Genomic DNA, 23,540 nt, shown 5'->3' with positions numbered 1-23,540 from the left:
TCGTGTTGCCTTTCATACTTAAGATTCATATCACTGTTACAAAGTGTTGTAATAGCTAGTCAAAGTTTTCTAGAGTAAATCAATCCGAGGTGGAAGAAATGGTGATGTAGGAGATTTAGCTTCGAACATCCAGAAACAAACACTTGCGTATTTTCTTTATTGTTTTACTTTCACTCGAGCACTCTCACTCACTCACTGCTCAAATCAAGACATTTGATCATTAATTCTAATCTGTTAGTTGGCATCATTCTGCATATAATATTTATTTTTCAATTAACATCGACACGCGTGAAAGAAATTGTTCAGTTGACCAACCTCAATTGAACTCAATTTGTAAGATTCAGGAGTCAACTGCTATAGTGTCAATCAATTTGGAAAAGTAGCATTCACACCCAAACTGATCCATCGAGAAAGCAGTTTACGACACCCGGCCGCAACCGATCCTGACAAATTTTTTAACATAAACTACAGTGTCATCTTAAATCGTGTAAACTTAGAGCATGTACAAGGATGTGAGAAAGTTTGTGTGGTGAAGTTGATAACTTGATCGCTTGATAATGTTAGCGTTGATAACTTCATTGTACGTTTCTACAATGATGTGGTGATGTTTAGTTATGATGTTGAAATATTATTATTTTATTATATTTAATATTTTTAAACATAATAAAATTGATCATAAATATAATAAATTTAAAATACTCATAATTAAAATTTAAAACTTAATTGAAATATAAAATCACTCGAAATAAAAATTACACGCAATAACAAAATACAAGAAATAAAAAAAGACAATAAATTTAAAAGGATTACAACCGAATAAAATATAATGAGATAGCACTGAAATAAATTATTAATTGAATTTTTTTCGAAGAATTTGTTCTTGCATCTTCATGTAGTACTGACGTTGAATGTCAGTGAGCCTTGGATCGTTAACATCTTTTTTCATGATTCGATTTTCTTGTTCTATCTCTATTCTTTCTTGCTCCCTTACCCTCATCTCGAGCTCCATCATCCTCATTTCGAACTTTTTTTCCATATTTTGAGTCATTGTTGCATAATGATCTTTTGTCAAAGCAATCCTCTCTTCATCCCCCTTTTTTCTTTCTACTTCATGTTTGTTTTCAACATTTCCACCATGTTTGCATCTTTCGATCCTTCTCCGCTCATTGCGCTTTTGAAGGCCTTCCGTCCCATCGGCCTAGTGGTTTTGCTCACTTCTTGCACATCATCTCCTTCTTCGCCAATTTGTGTATTAGATGGTGTGGAGAAAGGTGATGGAGAGGATTCACCATCAATATTCTTAAGCTTCTTCGTAGAATTCATCGAACCTCCTACGAATTTATCGAACGACCATATTTTTCATTTTGGTTGATCCTTCAACACTAACCAAGCTTTCTCATCTGACCATGGATGGTTATGATCTTGCTTGTACATCGTTTGAGCTTGAGCATACTAAACAAAAAAAAAAAAAACCAGTTCGAATATGTTGAATTTAAATATAAAAAAATTATGAATTCATACCCTCATATCAAATAAAGATCCGCTTTGGTTGAGTGCTTCAAGTTTGCTCATTTAATTTTGGAAGGCGAACACTCGTTTTGAAACATCATTCCAATGCTGCCGCATGTTGTCCGGTGAGCGTACTTTCCATCCATTTGGTAACTCATGGTTATATTCATTCCAAACCAATCCCCAAAAAATCGAGTTTCTTTGATCATTGCCAAGTGCCGGATTGGTTGAAGCGTTGCACCATGACTTTGCGAGACGTTCATTTTCAACCTTCGTCCATGGTTTCCTTCTGATGCCTTCACCACCATCGCCAACGACAATATTTTTTCCTTTCCTTCTAGATTTAGTAGACGGATCTTCAAAGGTAGGAGGCGAGACTTCGATGGGATTTGGGGAGAATTGAGTTTGGTTGAACATAAAACTCAACATTTGCTCGTCGGTGAATTGAGAATTATTTGGTGAAGGAGTATTGAGATCATTATTTTTCCATGAATCCATTTTTGAAATTGGATTGAAAATATAATGAAAGTTGGAGAATATAGAATTTTTAGAATTCAAGTAGTAGAAATTGTGAATTTTATGAGATGTATCCAAACCTATTTATAGAAGAAGGCTTGAATTTGAAAATTATAACCTTTTGTACTTTTTCAGAATATAAAAAAAATCGGTTTTTTTTTAAATTTTTAATAAATTTTTTTTAAAAAATAGGCTGGGATTGATCTGGCCGATGATTATCCCAACCCTTCCTTATTTTGTTAAACTTACTTTTTCTTTTTCTTTTTTTTTTTAAGTAAAAGGGCCAGATTTTTGTGGCCCTTTAATTTTCAACGGCCAGAAAGATCTGGCCGTTGATTTTTTTTTAATTTTTTTATTAAATTGGTGGGCTTCATCGCGCGAAGCCCAACAATTTGACCGCACGCGGAAACTTCCGCATGTGATATCCTCGCCCCTTGGAGGGGCGAGTGATAAAGTGGGCCGGTCAAGTTGGGCTTGATCGCTCCACTTGACCGGCCCTTGGGCATGCTCTTACAGCGATGTTGAGTGGACGTAATTCTCGTGTTGAAAGTGAACTAGCTCTTAAACTCATATATTATTAGTAAGGCTAGCAACTTAAAAGCATAATTTGATTTGTTAAAAATATTCAAGTGCTACAAGAAAATTTTGATAAGAAAAATTTATGTCTTATTAGTTACTATGTAATAATGAATCAATCTCTTATAATAACTAAATTGATCGTTTTAATAGCTAGACAAAAATACCCCTAATAAATTTATTATTTATCACTTATGACTATCATATTTAACATTCATCCTTTTAAATTTAAAAAGAATTAAAATATTTAATTATTTTTGTAGATAGCACAATATTTATACACATGGGTGGATTGCTAGTTTATATGGTTGATGTTGAAATATAATGAAATATTAAAATATGAATATCATATAAATAAAGAAACATTTTTAAAATATATGATACACAGTTGAATTAAATATATACAATAATAACTTTTTGAAGTTCAGAAAATCACAAAAGAGATTTTGGAAAAAAAAATATTTACAAATGAGATAATGATATATTTTATTTTGAAAAAAATAAAATAAGTTCTATAAAGTAAGATATATCAAATATATTGCGCTGGTACGCACGTGAAAATAAAGAAATCTCTCTCAAATAATTGTTTCGATTTTTTCTCTCTTTATTTTTTTTGGAACTAAAAACAATTATTTTGTGCTTTAATATATATATATATATATATATATATATAGAGTTCTTTTATGGTGCCCAACTCTATATGCCCAACTTCATGCCCACCATGTACAATATGTGATAAGTCAACTCATCAATTGTGTTGGTCAACTCACATATTGTACATGGTGGGCATGGAGTTGGGCATATGAGTTGGGCACCATAAAAGAACTCTATATATATATATATATATATATATATATATAGGTACCATAATCTGCAGTAACGCCTGGCACGCGATGGACAATCAGATTTGGACACACATATTGATTGTAGTATCATTGGACAGACAACCTGGGCTTCTATTGGGTCACATCATTCAAAAGGGAAATGACGCAATTAAAATTAAAATTAAACTAACAATTATTTCCAGGAAATAAAATTCCCAAGTGCATGCTGTCAATAAATTTCGCTGTAGAGGTATATTTTATCCATCTTAAAATAGTTAAATTTTTTGAGATAAATTGATGAATATTGATATCATCCTTGTATTAAATTGTTCATGTATATAAAAAAAGTAAATGATATTTTCATACATCTCGAATAATTATACTCATAAAAAAGTATGATATTCATATTCCATGTTAATTTGTGAAAGATATCTTTGTTAACAAATAAAACTTGAAACTAACTCACTCAAAAGCTAGCTCAAAAGAGAAGGCTTGTCTTTGCCTATATATTTGACTCCCAAAATATTTTCTCAATCGATATAAAACATAACTAATACACCAACAATTTGATTTATGGATAAACAATGTACTATCATAACTTGAGTTACAGTCATTTTCGTAGAGTGAGATCCCATATGAAATAGTTGTAGGAACAACGAATTAATTGTATTCGTGTTTGTGTGGATGTAGTTTATGGGTTGTGATATGAAAACATCTCTTATTGACACTAAATGCTTATTTAGAGTAATATCTTGAGAGAAAAATTATATTTTTAGTCATGTAATTTAATTTTTTTAGTCATTTTATTGGTCGATTTACAATCTTAATACTCGAATTTTATTTTTACTTTTTTTTTCTTTTCAATTTTAGTCATTTTTGTTGGAGTGCTGATTTGGAACGGGAAAATGATGACGCGTATTATAGAAAAAAGTTGATGTGATGTCCTATATTGATGACATGACTGATTTGATGCTAATATTACTCTAGTGAAAAATGACTAACTTAAAAAGTAATTATACTAGACCGAGATTGTGAATTAATTAATAATGGAAAGGGAAAAACAAATCGTGCAAGTTGCATGACTAAAAACATACTTTCGCATGATTTTGGGTATCTTTTACCATCGCAACAATTTGATTTGAATGAATTCCTCAAATTAAGAAAATGAAACATTAATTATGCCACAATTTTTAATATATTGTTGAGATTTTAACTCGGGAAAAAGTTTGAGAACTATTTTTATACTACGAAACAACATAAAATCAAATGAGTACTATTATTTTATTGACCCCTTCGATAAAGTGAAAATTTAAATAATGACTTCTTGATGTGTGTAAAAGGCAAAAAGTGACCTAAAATAGGTATCTTTCGATGTGTTTGAAAGCGATTCCCGACGTACTTATTAATTAATTTACGATTCTTTATAAGACGAGGAATCTGAGAATAAGTGACACAAAGTTTACTAGGACAGCACGTGTTCATCTGAGCAACAAATTTAGTTTAATTTTTATGTTTAATATAATATTCATGGTCAACTACTACGCATCTCCATTTAAATTAGTTTAAAGACGGCGATTTAATTTATTTTTAAACATATAATATATAAGTTTATACCTCTATATATGAATATATACTATATATAATTAATAATTTTATCAGATGAATGATGATCTCCAACTATAATGTATATTATATGTCTAAAAATAAATTAAATCATCGTCTTTAAATTATATATGAGATATCTTTGTATGAAATACAACGACAGCATCTGTGAACAAGTCCTTATATATATAATTACTGAACGATAACCTATCACACTGAAATCACCAAAAAATACATTTCGTGATTGTCGACCATCGTGCAACCACATTTATATGGTAGTATATATTTGGAATGCTTTCAAACAATTTTGTCAAAGAAAAAAATCTCAAAAGTGCTTTATAGAAGTATTATTAATCTCAAACACCACATTGTATGAATCTCGGGGTCTTTATCAATATGTGCATCATTGTTATGAGTATATACACAAAGAAATTAATTAATTAAGGGTATTATACGATTTGTAAGAGAGTAATTGCAAGTGCATCCAGTTGATAAATATATATATATATTTAAAAAGTAGATGATAATAATATTAAAATGATTGAAGATTGCGAGATAACATGCTTACACTGACAAACAAGACTCAAGAGGCCCGCAAAGTTGGCCGATACACAACCAAATTTCTATTAACCCACTTCTACTCTTAACCCTTGTTTGGCTGTTCAGGGAACACACGCACCATCACGTACGCTGTCCACTTTACTATTTATATTCTCTCTTCATATATACTAGCTAGCCGCAACGCACATGCATTGCGTGTGTAATATTATATACAAATATTATGTTTTATGTGTTTATAATATAAATTTATTTTTTTCAAATATTTGATTAAATTTAATATTTTTTTTTTGAATTTGATAAATTTTGAAAAATTTAAAAAAAATTGAAAGTGATCGTACCAAGATATCACTAAGATAATCTTGCTTATTATATAGTATAGATATATCATCAAAGTAAGCATAATTTATATTAATTATTTAACGTGAGTTTTGTATGATTTATATTAATTATTTAACACTTAAATAGTTTTTGAGTTTTGTATGTTTGTCTCGTGATTGACACTTTGTGATTTTTTGTCTTTTATGTTTTTAAATTTCACGTTTATTACTGTATTTTCTGATTTATGGTAATTATAGTCCTTGTTCATCGAGAATACTGGTGTAACACTACACACGTCAACTCCACGTCGGGTCTACATTTAATTAATTGTGTACAAACATATGTGACACTAAATGCAAGTCCTCTATTTAAAAACAGCCATAGCCCACTTCTTTCTTCCCATGCACTTGTCTCTTCATTCACCTCCAACACCACTCCTTCAGTGTTTTGCATTTCACACAAATTCCTTCATCCCTCTGTCCATCACTTGTCCCTCAAAACTTCCGCTTTCATTTCCGATTTCCCTTTATTTAAATCCCATTTCCCATCATTCCCTCCTAGCTACAACACTCACTCAACAATTGGAAAAAAAATTATATACATTCATTCTTACAAATTCAAGGTCCAAAAATACATATATCGAATAACCGTTGACCGCGGGAAATGTCGAGCAGAAGATCACGCTCCAATCAGCCCGGAGTTTCGAGGATAAGTGAGGATCAGATTACCGATCTTGTCTCCAAATTGCAGCAGCTTATCCCTGAAATCCGCAATAGACGCCGCTCCGACGAGGTATTTTTACCCTTCGGAGTCCGAACTATGCATGCATTGCCAATATGTTGTCCATTTCAAATCCATACAGAGTTTGTTTAATTAGAAAGATAATTTTAATCCTTTTTTCGAAGTACATCATTCTAATCAAGCTCGGAAGCATCCGATACGTGCTACAATTTTTGCGACTTTATGGGGATGTTTTGTTATATTTTGGTATTAATTTCGAAAAATCTTTTATGGGAGCCTGATTTTTCACAGGCTGGATTACAGTAGATGTATATCATGTCATGTCGAAAAGCATTGGGACATATAAATATTTAAATTTTTATTATAATATCATGATTTTAAAATTATTTTAGAATTGTAATTCAGGTGAATGTGAAACGTACTGTAGTAATAGCAGTACCTTTTTGGAAAAAGATTATAAAATAAGAAAAACCGACTTTTTCCAGTTTTACTCGGATATCTTTCGATTTTTTATAACTTTAATTAGTCCTTCGTTGCACACATGCATTAACATCATGTCGACATCATATCAATGTATTCTCGAATAAAATTCGACCTTATCGATGGATTTGAATATGGACAGGTGTCGGCTTCGAAGGTGTTGCAAGAGACTTGCAACTACATTAGGAACTTGCACAGAGAAGTGGATGACCTGAGCGATCGTTTGTCGGAGCTTTTGGAATCATCCGACGGTGCTCAAGCGGCCATTATTAGGACCTTGCTAATGTGATCACATGATATAGAGCTTACCTGTGCTTGTACCTTTTGCTCTCATTATTGTACACTAGGCTTTGGTTACTGTATCATACGGATTTTGAATGCTATAAAATTTGAGAATTTAAATTTATCTCTCTCTCTCTGGCTCTTATAAATAAAGATCCAAATTCATTATTTCAATAACAAAGATCCAAATTAATCATGTCATGAAATTGTTTCCCAGGTTAATTTTGCGAGAAAAATCTCCGAGCTGAAACGACTCGACTAATTAAAAAATATTATTTTTATATAAAAATTATTAATTTTCATTGAAAATATAAATCGAGTCGATCCATCACGGATGTAGATATGTGAGATCATCTTCCCAGAGATATGCATAATCATGTATAAATATTATAATGATTATTTTTAATCTATACTCATGGCCAGGTGTATTTTGTACGTAGTTCAAAATTTTGGAAACTCCAATATTAGAAAGTTTCTATCTTTAATCACTACCTGTCAGGTTTATATATATATATATATATATATATATATATAGATATATATATTCAGAATCGTCTTTAAATACAGTAGTGGCACGCTTAGTCGCTTACTATATTTTTTCAGACTTAAATCAAACACTACCTTAGAATATACGTTTATACATACTCATCCTTTGTTTCAGAATGCCAGAAAATATTTTCCCTTGGGCTATTTCTATTTAAACCAAGTTTATCAATGGAACATATAGTTTCGCTAAAATTAGTAGAAACATGACTATAAATTCCGTCATTATTTTAGCAAACGAAATTAGTATTCCGTCGGTAGACATGCAGGGTCGATCTTAACAATTTTTGGGTCTGAGTCTAACTTTTAAAAGAGTCCCCTAAATCATAATATGCGTTCATATTCTGTACAAAATGATTACTATAAAATAACTCGTCTAACAGTTTAAAGCTAACAATATTGATCAAATTGTTCAGGAATTTTTTTTCTCAATTAATAGCATAACCAATTCATTCAATCTTTTCACATAACATGGTTTATTGAGGATATGTTTTGAAAAACTTTAAATTTGATAAATTTTGTTTTGCACTTACAACTATAAAAAGTATAGTCAGCGAGATTTTATAAGCAATGTGAGTATTTGAGAAATATCCATCAATTTTTTTTTCAAGTAATTCACTACATCCATTGTCGGCTTTATTTTTTTTGGTAATGAGAACTTCAAGAATGTCAACTCCGAGAATAAATCGTGCTCATTAATATCAGAACAACCCTTATGAGTCAAAAAATATGTTATTATATTGGTCCAATTGCATTAATATTGTTATGAAAAAGTAAAAATTTACGGTAAAAAGTAAAAACTCCAAAACTCAAAATATATCAAACTCTACACTTTATAATATTTTTCTCTCAACTCAATTGTGTTTTTCATCACAAATGAAGACCTATTTATAGATCCACATTTGAGATTAGTCCAAAAATTAATATATCATCATCTACATCATCACACACTAATTTTCAATATTTTACAACTCAATATTCAACATTCAATATTCAACAATAATAAAATAATATATTTTCAACACTCCCCCTTGTGATGATGATTGTCATATGATGATTGTCTTTATTACGTGTTTTATGCTGCCTCGTTAAAAACCTTACTAGAAAAACCCAGTGGGATAAAAATCATAGCAAGAAAAAAAGAGTGCAGCCATGTAAACTCCCCCTCATGTTAACATGAGTGATTCTTCACATATTCCGTAGATTGCGCATCCCAATATTGTATATATGCTTTCTGAATATCGTCGTGGAAAGTGCCTTTGTAAAGAGATCTGATGAGTTCTCACTTGATTAAATATAACATATATCAATATCTTTATTTTTCTCAAGCTCTTGAGTGTAGGCAAAGAACTTTGGGGGTATATGTTTGGTTCTGTCACTTTTGATGTATCCTTCTTTCATTTGAGCAACACATGCAACATTATCTTCATATAGTGTCACAGGCTTCTTGTCTACTGTCAATCCACACGATGTTTGAATATGTTTGGTCATTGACTTTAACCATACACATTCACGACTTGTTTCATGTAATGCAATAATCTCGGCGTGATTTGATGAAGTTGTTAAGAGTGTTTGTTTCTGTGAACGCCAAGAAATTGTGGTGCCTCCACGAGTAAATACATATCTGGTTTGGGAACGTGCCTTATGTGGATCAGATAAATATACAGCATCATCATAACCAATGATACTTTTATTGGTGTCTTTTGAGTACAAAAGTCCCAAATTTGTCGTTCCTCGTAGATAACGGAATATATGTTTAATTCCGTTCCAGTGCCTCTTTGTTGGATATGAACTGAATCTTGCCAATAAATTTACAGCAAAAGATATATCAGGTCTAGTGTAATTTGCAAGATACATAAGGACACCAATGACACTTAGATATGGTACTTATGGACCAAGAATAACTTCATCATCTTCACATGGACGGAATGGATCCTTTTCTATGTTTAATGATCTTATAATCATTGGAGTACTTAATGGATTTGATTTATCCATATTAAAACGTTTAAAGATCTTTTCTGTATAATTTGTCTGGTGAACAAAAATTCCACATTCTTTTTGTTCGATTTGCAAACCCAGACAATACTTGGTTTTTCCAAGATCCTTCATTTCGAATTCTTCCTTCAAGTACATCATAACTTCTTGAATTTTTTTATTCGTTCCAATGATGTTTAAATCATCAACATATATAGCAATAATTACACATCCGGATGTTGCTTTCTTGATGAAAACACAAGGGCATATTGGATCATTTACATATCCCTTTTTCATCAATTGCTCACTTAGCCGATTATACCACATTTGACCGGATTTCTTTAACCCATATAACGATCTTTGCAATTTTACAGAATAAAATTCTCTGAGTTTTGAACTTTGTGCTTCAGGTATCTTAAATCCTTCAGGGATTTTCATGTATATATCACTATCAAGTGATCCGTATAAGTAAGCTGTAACAACATCCATAAGACATATTTCAAAATTTTCAGACACTGTCAAACTAATCAAATATCAAAACGTAATTGCATCCATAACAGGAGAATACGTTTCTTCATAATCAATTTCAGGTCTTTGAGAATAACCTTGTGCAACAAGTCTAGCTTTATATCTGACTATTTCATTTTTCTTATTTCGCTTTCGAATAAAAACCCATTTGAATCCAACAAGTTTTACACCTTCGGGTGTGAGGACTATAGGTTTAAAAACATTATGTTTATTCAGCGAATCCAATTTAACCTGGATGACATCTTTCCATTTGGCCCAATCATGATGAGTTTTACATTCACCAAAAGATTTTGGTTCATGATCCTCATTTTCATTTATGATGTCACAAGCCACATTATAAGAAAATATCTCATCAATATCTTCTATGTCTTTTCGGTTTCATATTTTTCCAGTATTAATATAATTGATAAAGATTTCACGATTCTCGTCAGTTTGTGGTTCTGACAGAACATGTTCATCATCAGGTGTTTCTTCTGGAACACCATTTTCTATTTTATGATAATCGTGCTTCTCTATGCCTTTTCATTTCCGAGGATTTTTATCCTTGGAACCGACTGGTCTTCCACGCTTCAAGCGTTTTATGACATCATAAGTGTCTTCAATTTGTTTCTTTGGAATTTCAATTCGAGCAGGGGCATTTACAACATGTATATATGATTTTGTTACCGCTTTTGTGTCTGTAAATGCATCTGGAATTTGATTTGAAATTCTTTGCAAGTGCACAATTTTTTGTACATCTTTCTCACATTGTTTGGTCATTGGATCCAAATGTAACAATGATGGTACATACCATATGATTTATTTTTCGATGTGTTTCTTTTCTCCCCCTAACATTGGGAAGATTTCTTCATTAAAATGACAATCAGCAAAGCGTGCTGTAAACACATCGCCTGTCTGAGGCTCAAGATATCGAATGATTGATGGACTATCATAACCGATATAAATACCGATTTTTCTTTGAGGACCTATTTTTTATCGTTGAGGTGGTGCAATAGGCACATACACCATACATCCAAAAATTCTCAGATGAGAAATATTTGGTTCTTTACCAAATGCAAGCTGCAATGGGGAGAATTTATGATATGCACTTGGTCTGATGCGAATTAATGCCGCAACATGTAAAATTGCATGTCCCCATATTGAAATAGGGAGTGTTGTTCTCATAATCATTGGTCTGGAAATCAGTTGTAGACGTTTAATAAATGATTCAGCTAATTAATTTTGTGTATGAACATGAGCAACAATATGTTCAACAGTAATTCCCATTGACATACAATAATCATTGAAAGTTTGGAAAGTAAATTCTCCAGCATTATCAAGTCTTATTTTCTTGATTATATAATCGGGAAATTGATTCCGCAATTTTATTATTTGAGCCATTCATCTTGCAAATGTCACATTCTAAGTTGACAATAAGCATACATGTGACCATCTGCTAGAGGCATCGATCAATACCATAAAATATCAAAATGGTGCACATGGTGGATGAATTGGCCCACAAATATCACCCTGAACGCGTTCAAGAAATATGGGTGATTTTGTTTGGATTTTAGCTGGCGATGGTCTTATAATAAGTTTTTCAAGAGAACATGCTTTACATTGAAACTTATTATTCTGAAAGTCTTCTGGTCTTTCAATGGATGACCATGCGTATTTTCAATAATTCTTTGCATCATTATTGAACCAGGATGTCCCAATCGATCATGCCAATTTGTTAACATTGGAGAACTATTAACCACCATATTTGATTCGATTGGACTTATATGTGTATAATGCAATCCAGTAGGAAGCATTGATAATTTTTCAACCACATATTTCTTTCCTGATTTATATATGGTAAGACACATATATTTCTGATTTCCATCAGTTATCGTCTGAGTATCATATCCATGAGAATATATGTCATTAAAACTCAACAAATTTCTTTTCGATTGTGGTGAATATAAAGCATCATTTATCAGAAATTTTGTACCATTTGATAACAAAAATTGTACTTAACCACAATCTTCAATCAAGCCTACAGGACATGATATGGTATTCACCATTGTTTTTGTTGGTTTTATTTCCAAGAAATATCTTTCATCTCGTAGAATAATGTGCGTTGTACCACTATCCGGTATGCAAATTTCCATGATATTATTTCCATGTTTTCTCATAGCATTTTCCATATCAAACTTCACAAAAATGCAATAAAGAAAAATTAAGTACAATACAAATGCAAAATATAACATGCTTTATAATACAAGAATGCATGAAAAATACAAATGTGTTACAATCTAGTCTCACCAATTTTTTAATCAATGTCTTCGAAATCATTCAAAAAATCTGCAGCATTGAAACTAGTTGAACCAATTAAATGGTCCCTATTTTCAACAAAATTGGTCTCTTTTCCTTTCCCCTTTGTCGATTCTTTATAGAGCTTACATAGGTGCTCAGGGGTTCGACAAATATGTGACCAATGTCCTGGAGTGCCACATCTATACCAAACACTCTCAGATCTTTTTGAGTGATTTTCATTTTCACTCGTATTTTCATGCTGCCTTTTTGGTGGGTGGTTCGTGATGTTCTTTTGAGATGAGTTATTGAAGTAACTATCTCGATTATTTTCATATTCACGGCCGCGACCACGATCGCGATCATTTTTACTTCCACATCCACGTCCACGCCCACGTTCTCGACCTCGTCCACGACCAAAATCTGGTATATGCCTTTGATTTTGGTTTTCATTTTTCATTACGACATTTGCTTCAGGAATGCCGTTGATCCAGTGGGTCGGGATTGATGATTTTTTATTAACAATTCTTTGTTCTTTTCCGCCACAAGAAGACATGCAATGAGTTTAGAATATCTCGTAAAACCACGCACTCTATACTGTTGTTGTAGAGTTATATTTGATGCGTGAAAAATGAAAAATATTTTCTCAAGCATTTCCATCTCTGTGACTTCAAGTCCACAGAATTTTAATTGCGAGACTATTCGATACATCGTAAAATTATAATCACTGACTTTTTTAAAGTCTTGGAATCTCAACGTATTCCATTCATCACGGGCGGTCGGAAGTATCACTTTTCTTATATGCTCAAATCTTTCTTTCAACCATTTCCATAAAATCATTGGGTCTTTTTCTGTGAGATACTCACATTTCAACCCTTCATCAAGATGTCGGCGTAAGAAAATCATTGTCTTTGCTTTATCTTGTGATGTTGATATATTAATTTCTTTGATGGTATCACTTAGACCCAATGACTCAAGATGCATCTCTACATCGAGAGTACATGACATATAATTCTTTCCAGTGATATCGAGCGCAACGAATTCAATCTTTGCCAAATTTGACATGGTGGTACTAGAAAAGTAACAATGCATTTTATTAGTTAATTTCCATTAATATGACAATACAAAATAATGGAAGAACGAATATTACAAGTGCGTGTACAAATAGAGAAAAAGTATGTGGTGGAAAATCGCTGGTGAGTACAAGATTCGTAAGCATGATGATCATAATCGTTATGAAAAATAGCCTTAGAAATGCCATCATCTTCATCTTTGAAAAACGAGAAAATATTTTGAGAGAAAGAATGAATTTTGATGTGATTTAAAATGAGTTTGAGTGAACATATTTATAGACCAAAAACTAGCCGTTTTGTTATCGTTTGTGACCATTGGGGGTAAGAAAAAAAACGAGTATGTGTTGAATAAAAATTCGTGATAATGATGCAATGCATATAATAATAATCATAATTAAATATACGCAATAAAATATATATCATATCACGTTATTATAAGGTCAGTGTCCTAGACAACCTCTTATATAATAACATGAAATTATATATTGATATAATTAGTATATATATATAATAAATATATATCATATCACGTTATTGTTTAAAAACCTTAGAGTCTTTTATACTTCTCGTATCCCTTACTGGGAGTGTGAGATGCCGTCTTAACACCCTCCCAGAATTTATAACAAGTTTTTAAAAAACTAATTTTTTTTTTATCATTTTTGATAATAACATGATATTATATATTAAATATATACACAACAAATAAATAAACAATAAAATAAATATTCTTACTTTTGTTACCTTTTTCTTGTGTTTTGGAGCTTGGAAAAATATGGAGGACTTTTATAGCTTCGTGCTGATAACGTGTTATGAAAAAGTAAAAATTTACGGTAAAAAGTAAAAACTCCAAAACTCAAAATATATCAAACTCTACATTTTATAATATTTTTCTCTCAACTCAATTGTGTTTTTCATCACAAATGAAGACCTATTTATAGATCCACATTTGAGATTAATCCAAAAATTAATATATCATCATCTACATCATCACACACTAATTTTCAACATTTTACAACTCAATATTCAACATTCAATATTTAACAATAATAAAATAATATATTTTCAACAAATATATAATAAATTTAGGGAATAAAAAGGTTTTTTTGTTTTTATTGGGCACGAGAAAAATAATTTATATTTGAAAAAAATTATCAAGAGACATAGGAATAATAAACTTCATAAATAAATTTATCAAAAAGCCCAGAAATAATAAAAAAAATTTATATTAGGCAGTAGACAAAGAAAAAATAATTTTCTGAGATATGAATGAAAAAAGCCCAAAAATAATTACTTTATATTAGATCAATTTACACTTTTATATAATAAATTTTTTTTTCAAAATTCTGGGCTCCGAAAAAAAATGGGTCCGAGTCGGACGACTCTTCGGCCTCCAAATAGGAACGGCCTTGACCCAATGGCAGAGCCAGAGCCAGGATTCTTAAACTATTCAAACTAAAATTTTAAACTCAAGAATTGTTTAACTTTTGAAATTGAACGACCTGGACTAATATGTATCTAATTAATCCAAAATTTTCCAAAATTAATATATAAAAAATTTTAAAAAAATTTCGGGCCATTCGGGCTAAATCCTGGGTGCCACTATATGTGGCTCCGCCTCTGGGTAGAGCTGTTACGACGAAATAAATATCTGTAAAACTGAACTTTACTAGCGACGGACTAGCAGGTATTCATGAGGAGCTGGAGATGCTCGAACCACATGGCTCGAGTCGATTTTGATTAGTTATGATTAATTTCTCGGTCTTGATTGATTCCTGAAATTAAATAGGGTTTAAAATATTCAAGATCCGAGTTCACAGCTAAAAAAAAAAATGAAATTGGTTTTTGAAAAAAAAAAAATTTATATTATTTTTTGGAAGATTCTATATTTTGAGTAAACACACATAACATAGTCCAATCTCGATGATGGGATCAAAAGAAATCTGCAATTGTTAAATTTGAACTTTTATTATGGCCCAAACAAGAATGTGGATTTTCACATGGTCCATTCGAGTTGAGCTTCCAAATTTAGAATCAAACATCAAATTGGACTGCCACCACAACCAAACACGTTTTCAAATTCTTAGAGATCCAAATTTTTTATTTAATTATTTTTATGATTTATATTTTCATTCAAGACAACCGAACATTTGGTTTGGTTAGAGGTGGTATATTGTATCGTATCAGATATCTTGGATAAGATTTGGGTCCGCATCCGGACCGAGATGCATCTCAGGACAGCTACCCGGGAATTACCTAGTGGGTCGGCGAGGAGACCCCCGATCCAGTGGAATGTTAGGCAGGGGTTTCGAGAGCCCGAGGCGGCCGTTGTACGCAAAGGCGGAGCCACACTTGTGTCCACTCGGGCTGTAGTTCGGGTGGCCCGAAAGTTTTTTAAATTTTTGTATATATAAATATAAATTTTGAAAAATTTTGGATTAATTTGGTATTAGTCGGGTAGCCCAATTGAAAATATTAAAGGATTCGGGAGCATAAAATTTTAGCCCGGGTAGATCAGAAATCCTGGCTTCGCCACTGGTTGTAAGGGGCGTGATCCACTGGTAAAAGGTTCCGAGGACATGAGGTATCGGGGCCGGGGACCCATTGCAGCCACGATAGCATAAGGGAAGAAAATTTGAAGGTAGGAAAGAATTAAGGAGATCTGGGCCAGGAGGGATGAAGAGCTTGGAAAGTTTGGAAGGGATATATGAAGGCAAATACATTGTTGTTTTATCTAGATATCTTCGTATCTATCAAGATAAGGAAAAGAATCCGTGATAAGAAAAAAGTTTGCATTGGATATCTTATACAGAGTTTTCTTCTCATGTGAGCCTCATATTGACTTTAGTATTAGAGTGACCACGTCGAAAAATTCTTTGGACGCTTATTCACAAGTTGTTGAGTGTGTGTAGTTGACCGGCCCTTATATCTAGGCTACATCGAGAAATAAAATCTTGGTGAAAAAAGTTGTCATGTCTATCCAATCTCTTTCCGATGATAACAATACCCAAAATTGTATACTATATATCATATCAAAATTTATGTTATAAAAAATATATATATCGATAACGTATCGAAAATTTTGGTATACCGATATATATGTATATATATATATATATTTAAAAATTTATTATTTAAATTTATCTATAAATTGTATCGGTGTTTCGGTATTCCGGTACATATCAAATTTTCCAAATTTCATATCATTACCATATCGAAATATTCGATATTGTGATTGTATTGTACTGAAATCTTCGATGTACCGAAAATTTCAGCAAATTCGATATCTTTCGGTATAGTACACTCGATATACTTGACATTTCTGTATTTATTTCCCATCACTACATTTGATATATTTTTCTTTGAATCTTTATGAATATTTTTGTGAAACTGTTTCATTGATCTATATCTATGATAGGGATGATAATTTTTCCACGGGTTCGGGGACCCGCAGGGAAAACCTGAAACAAGACGGATATGAGAGAGCTTTTTCGAGTATGAGTTTGGGTTTGAAAATTTTTAAAAATTTCCGAAACATATTGGACGGGTATGGAGATGTTATCTGGTCATCCCCGAAACCCGCTATTATAATAATAATAATAATAATAATAATAATAATAATCGTCATCATCATAATCATAATCATAATAATAGTAATAATAATAAATTTTATTAAATCTTTGAAAAATATAAAAATTATATTAAATATTAAAAATAATAGTATTTATTAGTTTGTATTATTTTTATGCATTATATATAATGCATACATTTATGATAACATAATTTTTATAATATAAAAATATTATTTGATTACGTAACATAAATAAACTATTAAGATTAATCATGTATATTCATTATTTATTTAAAAAAATGGGAAAAAATATATTCTTGCTAAAATTTTGAATATTCTACTTTAAAAAAACAATTTTCATTCACTTAAAAAAATAATCTTGTTTGACAGAGATATTTCTTATTCAAGATATTATTATTAATGTAAATTTTAATTTTACAATCAAAATTTTTTACACCAAAGTTTTTTAATGCATTTTACAATAAAATTGACTAATAATATATATAATATATAAATCATATATTTAAATATATATATATATATATATATATATATATATCTTCGGGTATGAAAACGGGGATGAAGATTAAGTACCCGCGGGTATGGGGATGGGGAATCCCTGATTAAAAATAACGGGGAATGAGGCGGAGATGGGAAAGACATCCCGTCCCCGCTCTGACCCATTGTCATCCTTAATATGTGATTGTGAGATGGTTTGACCAAATTCATATTTATAAAAAAATATTAAATATTTGATTTATTAAATTGACCTATGATATGATCTAATAAGAGTTTTGTACATTTTGAATGGATATATTTTAACTTACCAAAGGTAGTTATTGTAAAAAAAAAAAAAAAAAAACCATATTCTTTAATAATATAACTAGTACTCGGGTGTAGGGGTGCATACGAACCAAAAATCGAGTCGAATAATATTAAAAAATTAAGGCTTGAGTTTTGGTTCGAATTAAATATACTAGAGTTTGAGCTCGATTTAAAGCTAAAATTTCAAATATTTTGGCTCAAGTTCGACTCGAAATATTCAAACCTATTAGAACTATTGTTCGGATATTAAAGTTTGAGTTCGTTTGAAAGCTCGAAATATCCGAAAGGTTTGAAATATTTATATATTTATTTTTTATTTATATTATATTAATAAAATAATAAGCTCTTCGCAAGCGGCTCACGAACTATCTAACAAAGTATTTTTGGCTGGAGTTCGATTCAAAAAAAGTTTAAACATCTTTTGTTCGACTCGACTTCGATAAGTTCGAATATAAACCAAATATTTATTTAGCCGGCTTAAAAATCTCGCGAACTGACTCGATTCATTTACACCTCTTCTGTGATGTACATATAGCATGCTTGTACAGTCTATTTTTTGTTAAACAAAAAAAGAAAAATATAAATGAATTTAAAAAAATACAAAAATGTCTTTTACGTAAATAAATATCAACATGAGGACAAAAAAATAAAAGTGATATTTTCGTAATTAAATAGCTATCAAATGATAAAAAAAAATGAGGGAGTCATACAAAAGACCAAAACCTCCCTCATGCTGAATATAATACTACGAGTGCACGTATTATATGTATTATATGTTTATATGATACCATATGTTTTTAACGAAAAAAAAAAGAACAATTCTAAAAAGTGGTGTTTTTGTAATTGAATAAATAAATAATTTTAAAACTTGTATTTTTGTAATTAATAGCTATCAAATGAAGTAAGAAACAGTAAGATATAAAATATATATACATGATATATGTAAATATTCCATAATAATTAGATTTATTGAGATAATTATCATAATAATTTATGGCCAGTAGTATCATGTACAGTAATAGTACGCCCCTTGGATGTTAATCTTTGTATTGTATTTTTCGACTCGAGATGTTTAATGTTGCATAATATAAAGATAATAAATCATATATTTTGATAATATAATAATGTATGATCGAAAATTTTATGCATATTATCTGTACATACATTATCTCAATAATATATTTAAGAATGAAAATTTATCAATATATGTAGAGTGAAAAAAATAGACCCTAATCAATCAATTTTTAAATCCACCACATCAAGTGGTATCTAATACTCCATCTGTGCCGATTATATAATCTTACTTTTTTTGTCATGCGGATTAAGAAAAAATTATTGAGAAAACAAATTTTATACAAACTTCCTATTTTATCCCTATTTAATGTATTAAAAAATGATTGCACAATTTTCAAGTTGTAGTTAATAGGGGTATTGAAAGGGCCCGTGTCATGATTTAATATTTAATGATCAAACAACCAGGATTAATTAATGTAAACAGCGAAAACGAGTTAAAAATTTACGTTTGGGCCTACAGAAATTTCGGCATGACCTATTCATAAATAGGACATCCCAAAAACCTGTACAACACAACCAGCAATATATACTCGAAAATAGAGTCACAACTCCAATTTACAAACCTATAGCCGCACTGGCCAGGACTAAACACATGCAGAGCCGGCAAGGCTCGATCACACAAATAACAATTCAAAACAAGGTCCAAACCTATTTATACAGATACACAGGGCATCACCCCGGCAAATATAAAACTCGCTAAACTGATATATATATATACATATATCTGGAAACTCGACTCCACGCTCGCCTCACTGGGTACCACTAGATGACGATCCACCAGATGCGTCAAATCCCCCTGGATAACCTGTTATGGAATCACAAACAACCACAGCATAAAAAGAAAACAGGGGTCGGACCCCAGTACGATGAACTATAAAAATTACGACAAATATAACTGACATGAATAAAATCAAGTACAATGCAATGAAATGCAATGTAATGCGTGACAGGTATCAATGAAATAAGGGATACCAAAAGGAGTCCAAATAATCGTATCACAATAATCTCAGCGGCCACCCGTGCCAGGAACGCAGCAGACCTCGAATCATCACTGCTAATCCATACACGTAGCATCGGAGGGTGACAGGAGCGACCCGTCCAGCCTCATGTTGTCATCAAGAGTGTCGTACGTAGCATCGGAGGGCGACAGGAGCTACCTGTCCGTGCCTCATGCTATCTCAGGAGTGCACTAAAACAATGTCACTCGCTCCATGATGACTCAATATATCTCAAGAGATCAATATCAATAGCAATCAAAGGAGTCAAGGCTCAACGTGCTATGTAAACTTGTAAATGAGTGAATGCAATCATATAATCCACGTAAGCACATAAAACACGTTATCACTCATTACAAAATACTTAATATCATTACATGCCATTATAGGCATCGTAATATAAACAGCTCATACGTACCTCAACCAACACTTAATTACCACAGAAATATCTCAAGTAATATTCGAATACTCCAATCCTGTGAAAAACCATTTATTTCACATCAATTCCTATTTTCGTTTACAAATCTGACAATTATCGGAACTAAGTCTAAAAATCAAACTAACAGTTCCAAATATTCTTCATATTCAGTCATCCTATCCATGTCTAAATCTCGATAAATGACTCTAAAAGTCGAAATATCAACATATTCAGATTCTGAATATTTCCAGAAAATTCCCAAAATTTTTGAATATTATATATATCAATTCTAACACATCAAAACATCTAAAACTTGATTTCAAGACTTCTAAAATTTGAAATTCCCAATAAAATAAATCTGGAAATTCGAAATAATGCTCCAATAATTTCTGAAAAATAGCCAATACCTCCAATCGAGTCCGATATAATACCTACAACCAATAATAAATCAAATATCAATTATCGAAAGTCAATCGAATCAAAATTCCCAAAATTCGAAACCCTAACTACTGAAAATAACCTCAAAGCTTGGAATTAAAGGTCTAACCAACTAACACAACCTACCCCTAAACTCCGGCGACGATCGAAGGTGGCAAACGGCGGCGAACGGCGGCGGCTGGACAGCGGCTGTTGACGTCGGGTTTTTAAAAAAGCGACAAAATCTTACGAACTTGGTATCAAAAGAAAGCTCTCGTCGCGAGGATTCCGGAACTATATTTATTTTCGAAAATCGATAACCGACGGAAAAGTTACGGCGATTTGAAGAAATGAAGAAATTTTAAAAACAAAGAAACAGAAGGAAGGATACGGAGGGAGAGAGACGGTGGAGAGAGAGAGTTTATTATATATATATATATATATATATTATATTTATATATAGATATGTATTAGTTTAATGTGTGTTTTATTTTATTCATTCGGGGTTCAAACTTGATCCGGTTTGAGTTATTTCAACTCTTGTGTGCTCTATAAATAACATATTCATTTTAATATCGTCTATAAACAAATATTTATAAATACATATTTTTAACACACAAATTAATTAATATATTAATATCGGGTCCTTACATTTCTTCCCCTCTAAAAAGAAGATTTCGTCCTCGAAATCAAGCACACATCAAACTTATATACATAGTGGTCAAGCATCTACCACTGATAGTACATAGGAAAATCAGAGTACATGGCATAATTCATGACATTGTCAAACAAATGAGGCCATTCTTGACGCATTCTAGACTCCAATTCCCACGTAGCTTCTTCTCTCCCATGTCTACTCCATTCAACCATAACCAAATGAATCATTTTGTTCCTAAGCTGCTTTTCTTTACGATCAAGAATCTGCACTGGATACTCAACATAGCTAAGGGAACTATCCAACTCCACATCATCAGCCCTCAAGATATGAGAAGGATCTGGTTCATACTTCCGTAACATAGATACGTGAAATACATCATGTATCGCAGACAAACTCTGCTGCAAGTTCAAACGATACGCTAAAATACCAATCTTCTCAACAATCTCGTATGGACCGATATAACGAGGAGCTAATTTCCCTTTACGCCCAAATCTCATAGTACCACGAAATGGTGATACTTTCAAGAAAACAAAATCGCCAACCTGAAATTCTAAAGGTCTACGTCTGTTATTAGCATAGCTGGCTTGACGATCCTGGGCTGCTTTCATTCTTTTCCTGATCAGGTCAACTTTTTCTTTCATCTCTTGAATAAACTCTGGTCCTGACAACTATCATTCTCCTACTTCTTCCCAACAGATCGGAGATCTACATTTTCTGCCATACAAGGCTTCAAATGGTGCCATCCCGATAGATACTTGATAACTATTATTGTAAGAGAATTCCACCAAAGCTAAAGATTCTTGCCAACCACCACTAAAATCCATCACAACAGCTCGTAATAAATCTTCAAGCGTCTGAATAGTTCTTTCAGATTGACCATTTGTCTGTGGATGATAGGCAGTACTCATGGCCAATTTAGAACCCAAAGCTGATTGCAAACTAGACCAAAACTTAGAAGTAAATCTGGGATCACGGTCTGATACTATAGTAACTGGCACACCATGCAATCATACTATCTGATCAATGTACATTTTCTCCATTTTCGTATATGTCCAAGTACGATCATATGGAATAAAATGGGTAGATTTAGACAATCTATCCACAATAACCCAAATGGCATCACAACCACGATTAGATCGAGGTAGGTGTGTCACGAAATCCATAGTAATGTGTTCCCAATTCCACTGTGGTACTTCAAGACTAAGTAACATACCACCTGGTCTCATTCTTTCAGCCTTAACTTGTTGACACGTCAAACACTTAGCCACAAAATCAGAAATATCATTTTTCATACCTTCCCACCAGTAATGGGCTTTCAAGATATGATACATCTTTCTAATTCCAGGATGTATACTATGTCGACTACAATGAGCTTCTCGTAGTATATCATCTTTCAAATCTATCAAATTCGGAACCACAAGTCTTCCATTATAACGCAAACATCCATCAGAAGCAACAAGAAATTTCCCTGACTGACCAGTTGGAGTTAATTCTTTCAAGTGATGAATGTATGGATCAGTCTTTTGTGCTGCTTTGATTTTCGAAATTATTCGTGGTTCAACTTGTATAGATGAAACTATGAAATGATTACCTTTAGCTCGATAAGTCAATCCTGAAGTTCTCAAATGCTCATGAACTTTAGAAATAGTTAACGATGCCAACATCTTAGTATGAACTTTTCTGCTCAAAGCATCTGCAACTTGATTCACGTTTCCTGGCTGGTATTGAATATCACAGTCAAAATCCTTAAGCAGTTCCAACCATCGACGTTGTCTCATATTCAA

General features: G+C 32.0%; 1 protein-coding gene across 1 annotated transcript; it reads left to right on the top strand.

Annotated features, from left to right (window-relative positions):
- The first annotated feature begins 6,569 nt into the window (after positions 1-6,569).
- LOC140872267 (transcription factor PRE3-like) lies at positions 6,570-7,416 on the top strand. Its single transcript, XM_073275085.1, has 2 exons — positions 6,570-6,698; positions 7,270-7,416. Exons 1-2 carry the CDS (start codon positions 6,570-6,572, stop codon positions 7,414-7,416), a joined length of 276 nt encoding a protein of 91 aa, XP_073131186.1.
- Positions 7,417-23,540: the final 16,124 nt, after the last annotated feature.

The sequence above is a fragment of the Henckelia pumila genome, unplaced genomic scaffold (genome assembly GCF_033568475.1).
Source record: "Henckelia pumila isolate YLH828 unplaced genomic scaffold, ASM3356847v2 CTG_461:::fragment_3, whole genome shotgun sequence".
Lineage (NCBI taxonomy): Eukaryota > Viridiplantae > Streptophyta > Magnoliopsida > Lamiales > Gesneriaceae > Henckelia > Henckelia pumila.
The sequence above is the reverse complement of the archived record's forward strand: the minus strand, read 5'-3'. Positions and strand labels throughout refer to the sequence as shown.

Coding starts and splice junctions, on each gene's coding strand:
- LOC140872267 (XM_073275085.1), top strand. CDS start 6,570: ATGTCGAGCAGAAGATCACGCTCCAATCAGCCCGGAGTTTCGAGGATA. Junction 6,699..7,269: donor ATAGACGCCGCTCCGACGAG/GTATTTTTACCC, acceptor GAATATGGACAG/GTGTCGGCTTCGAAGGTGTT.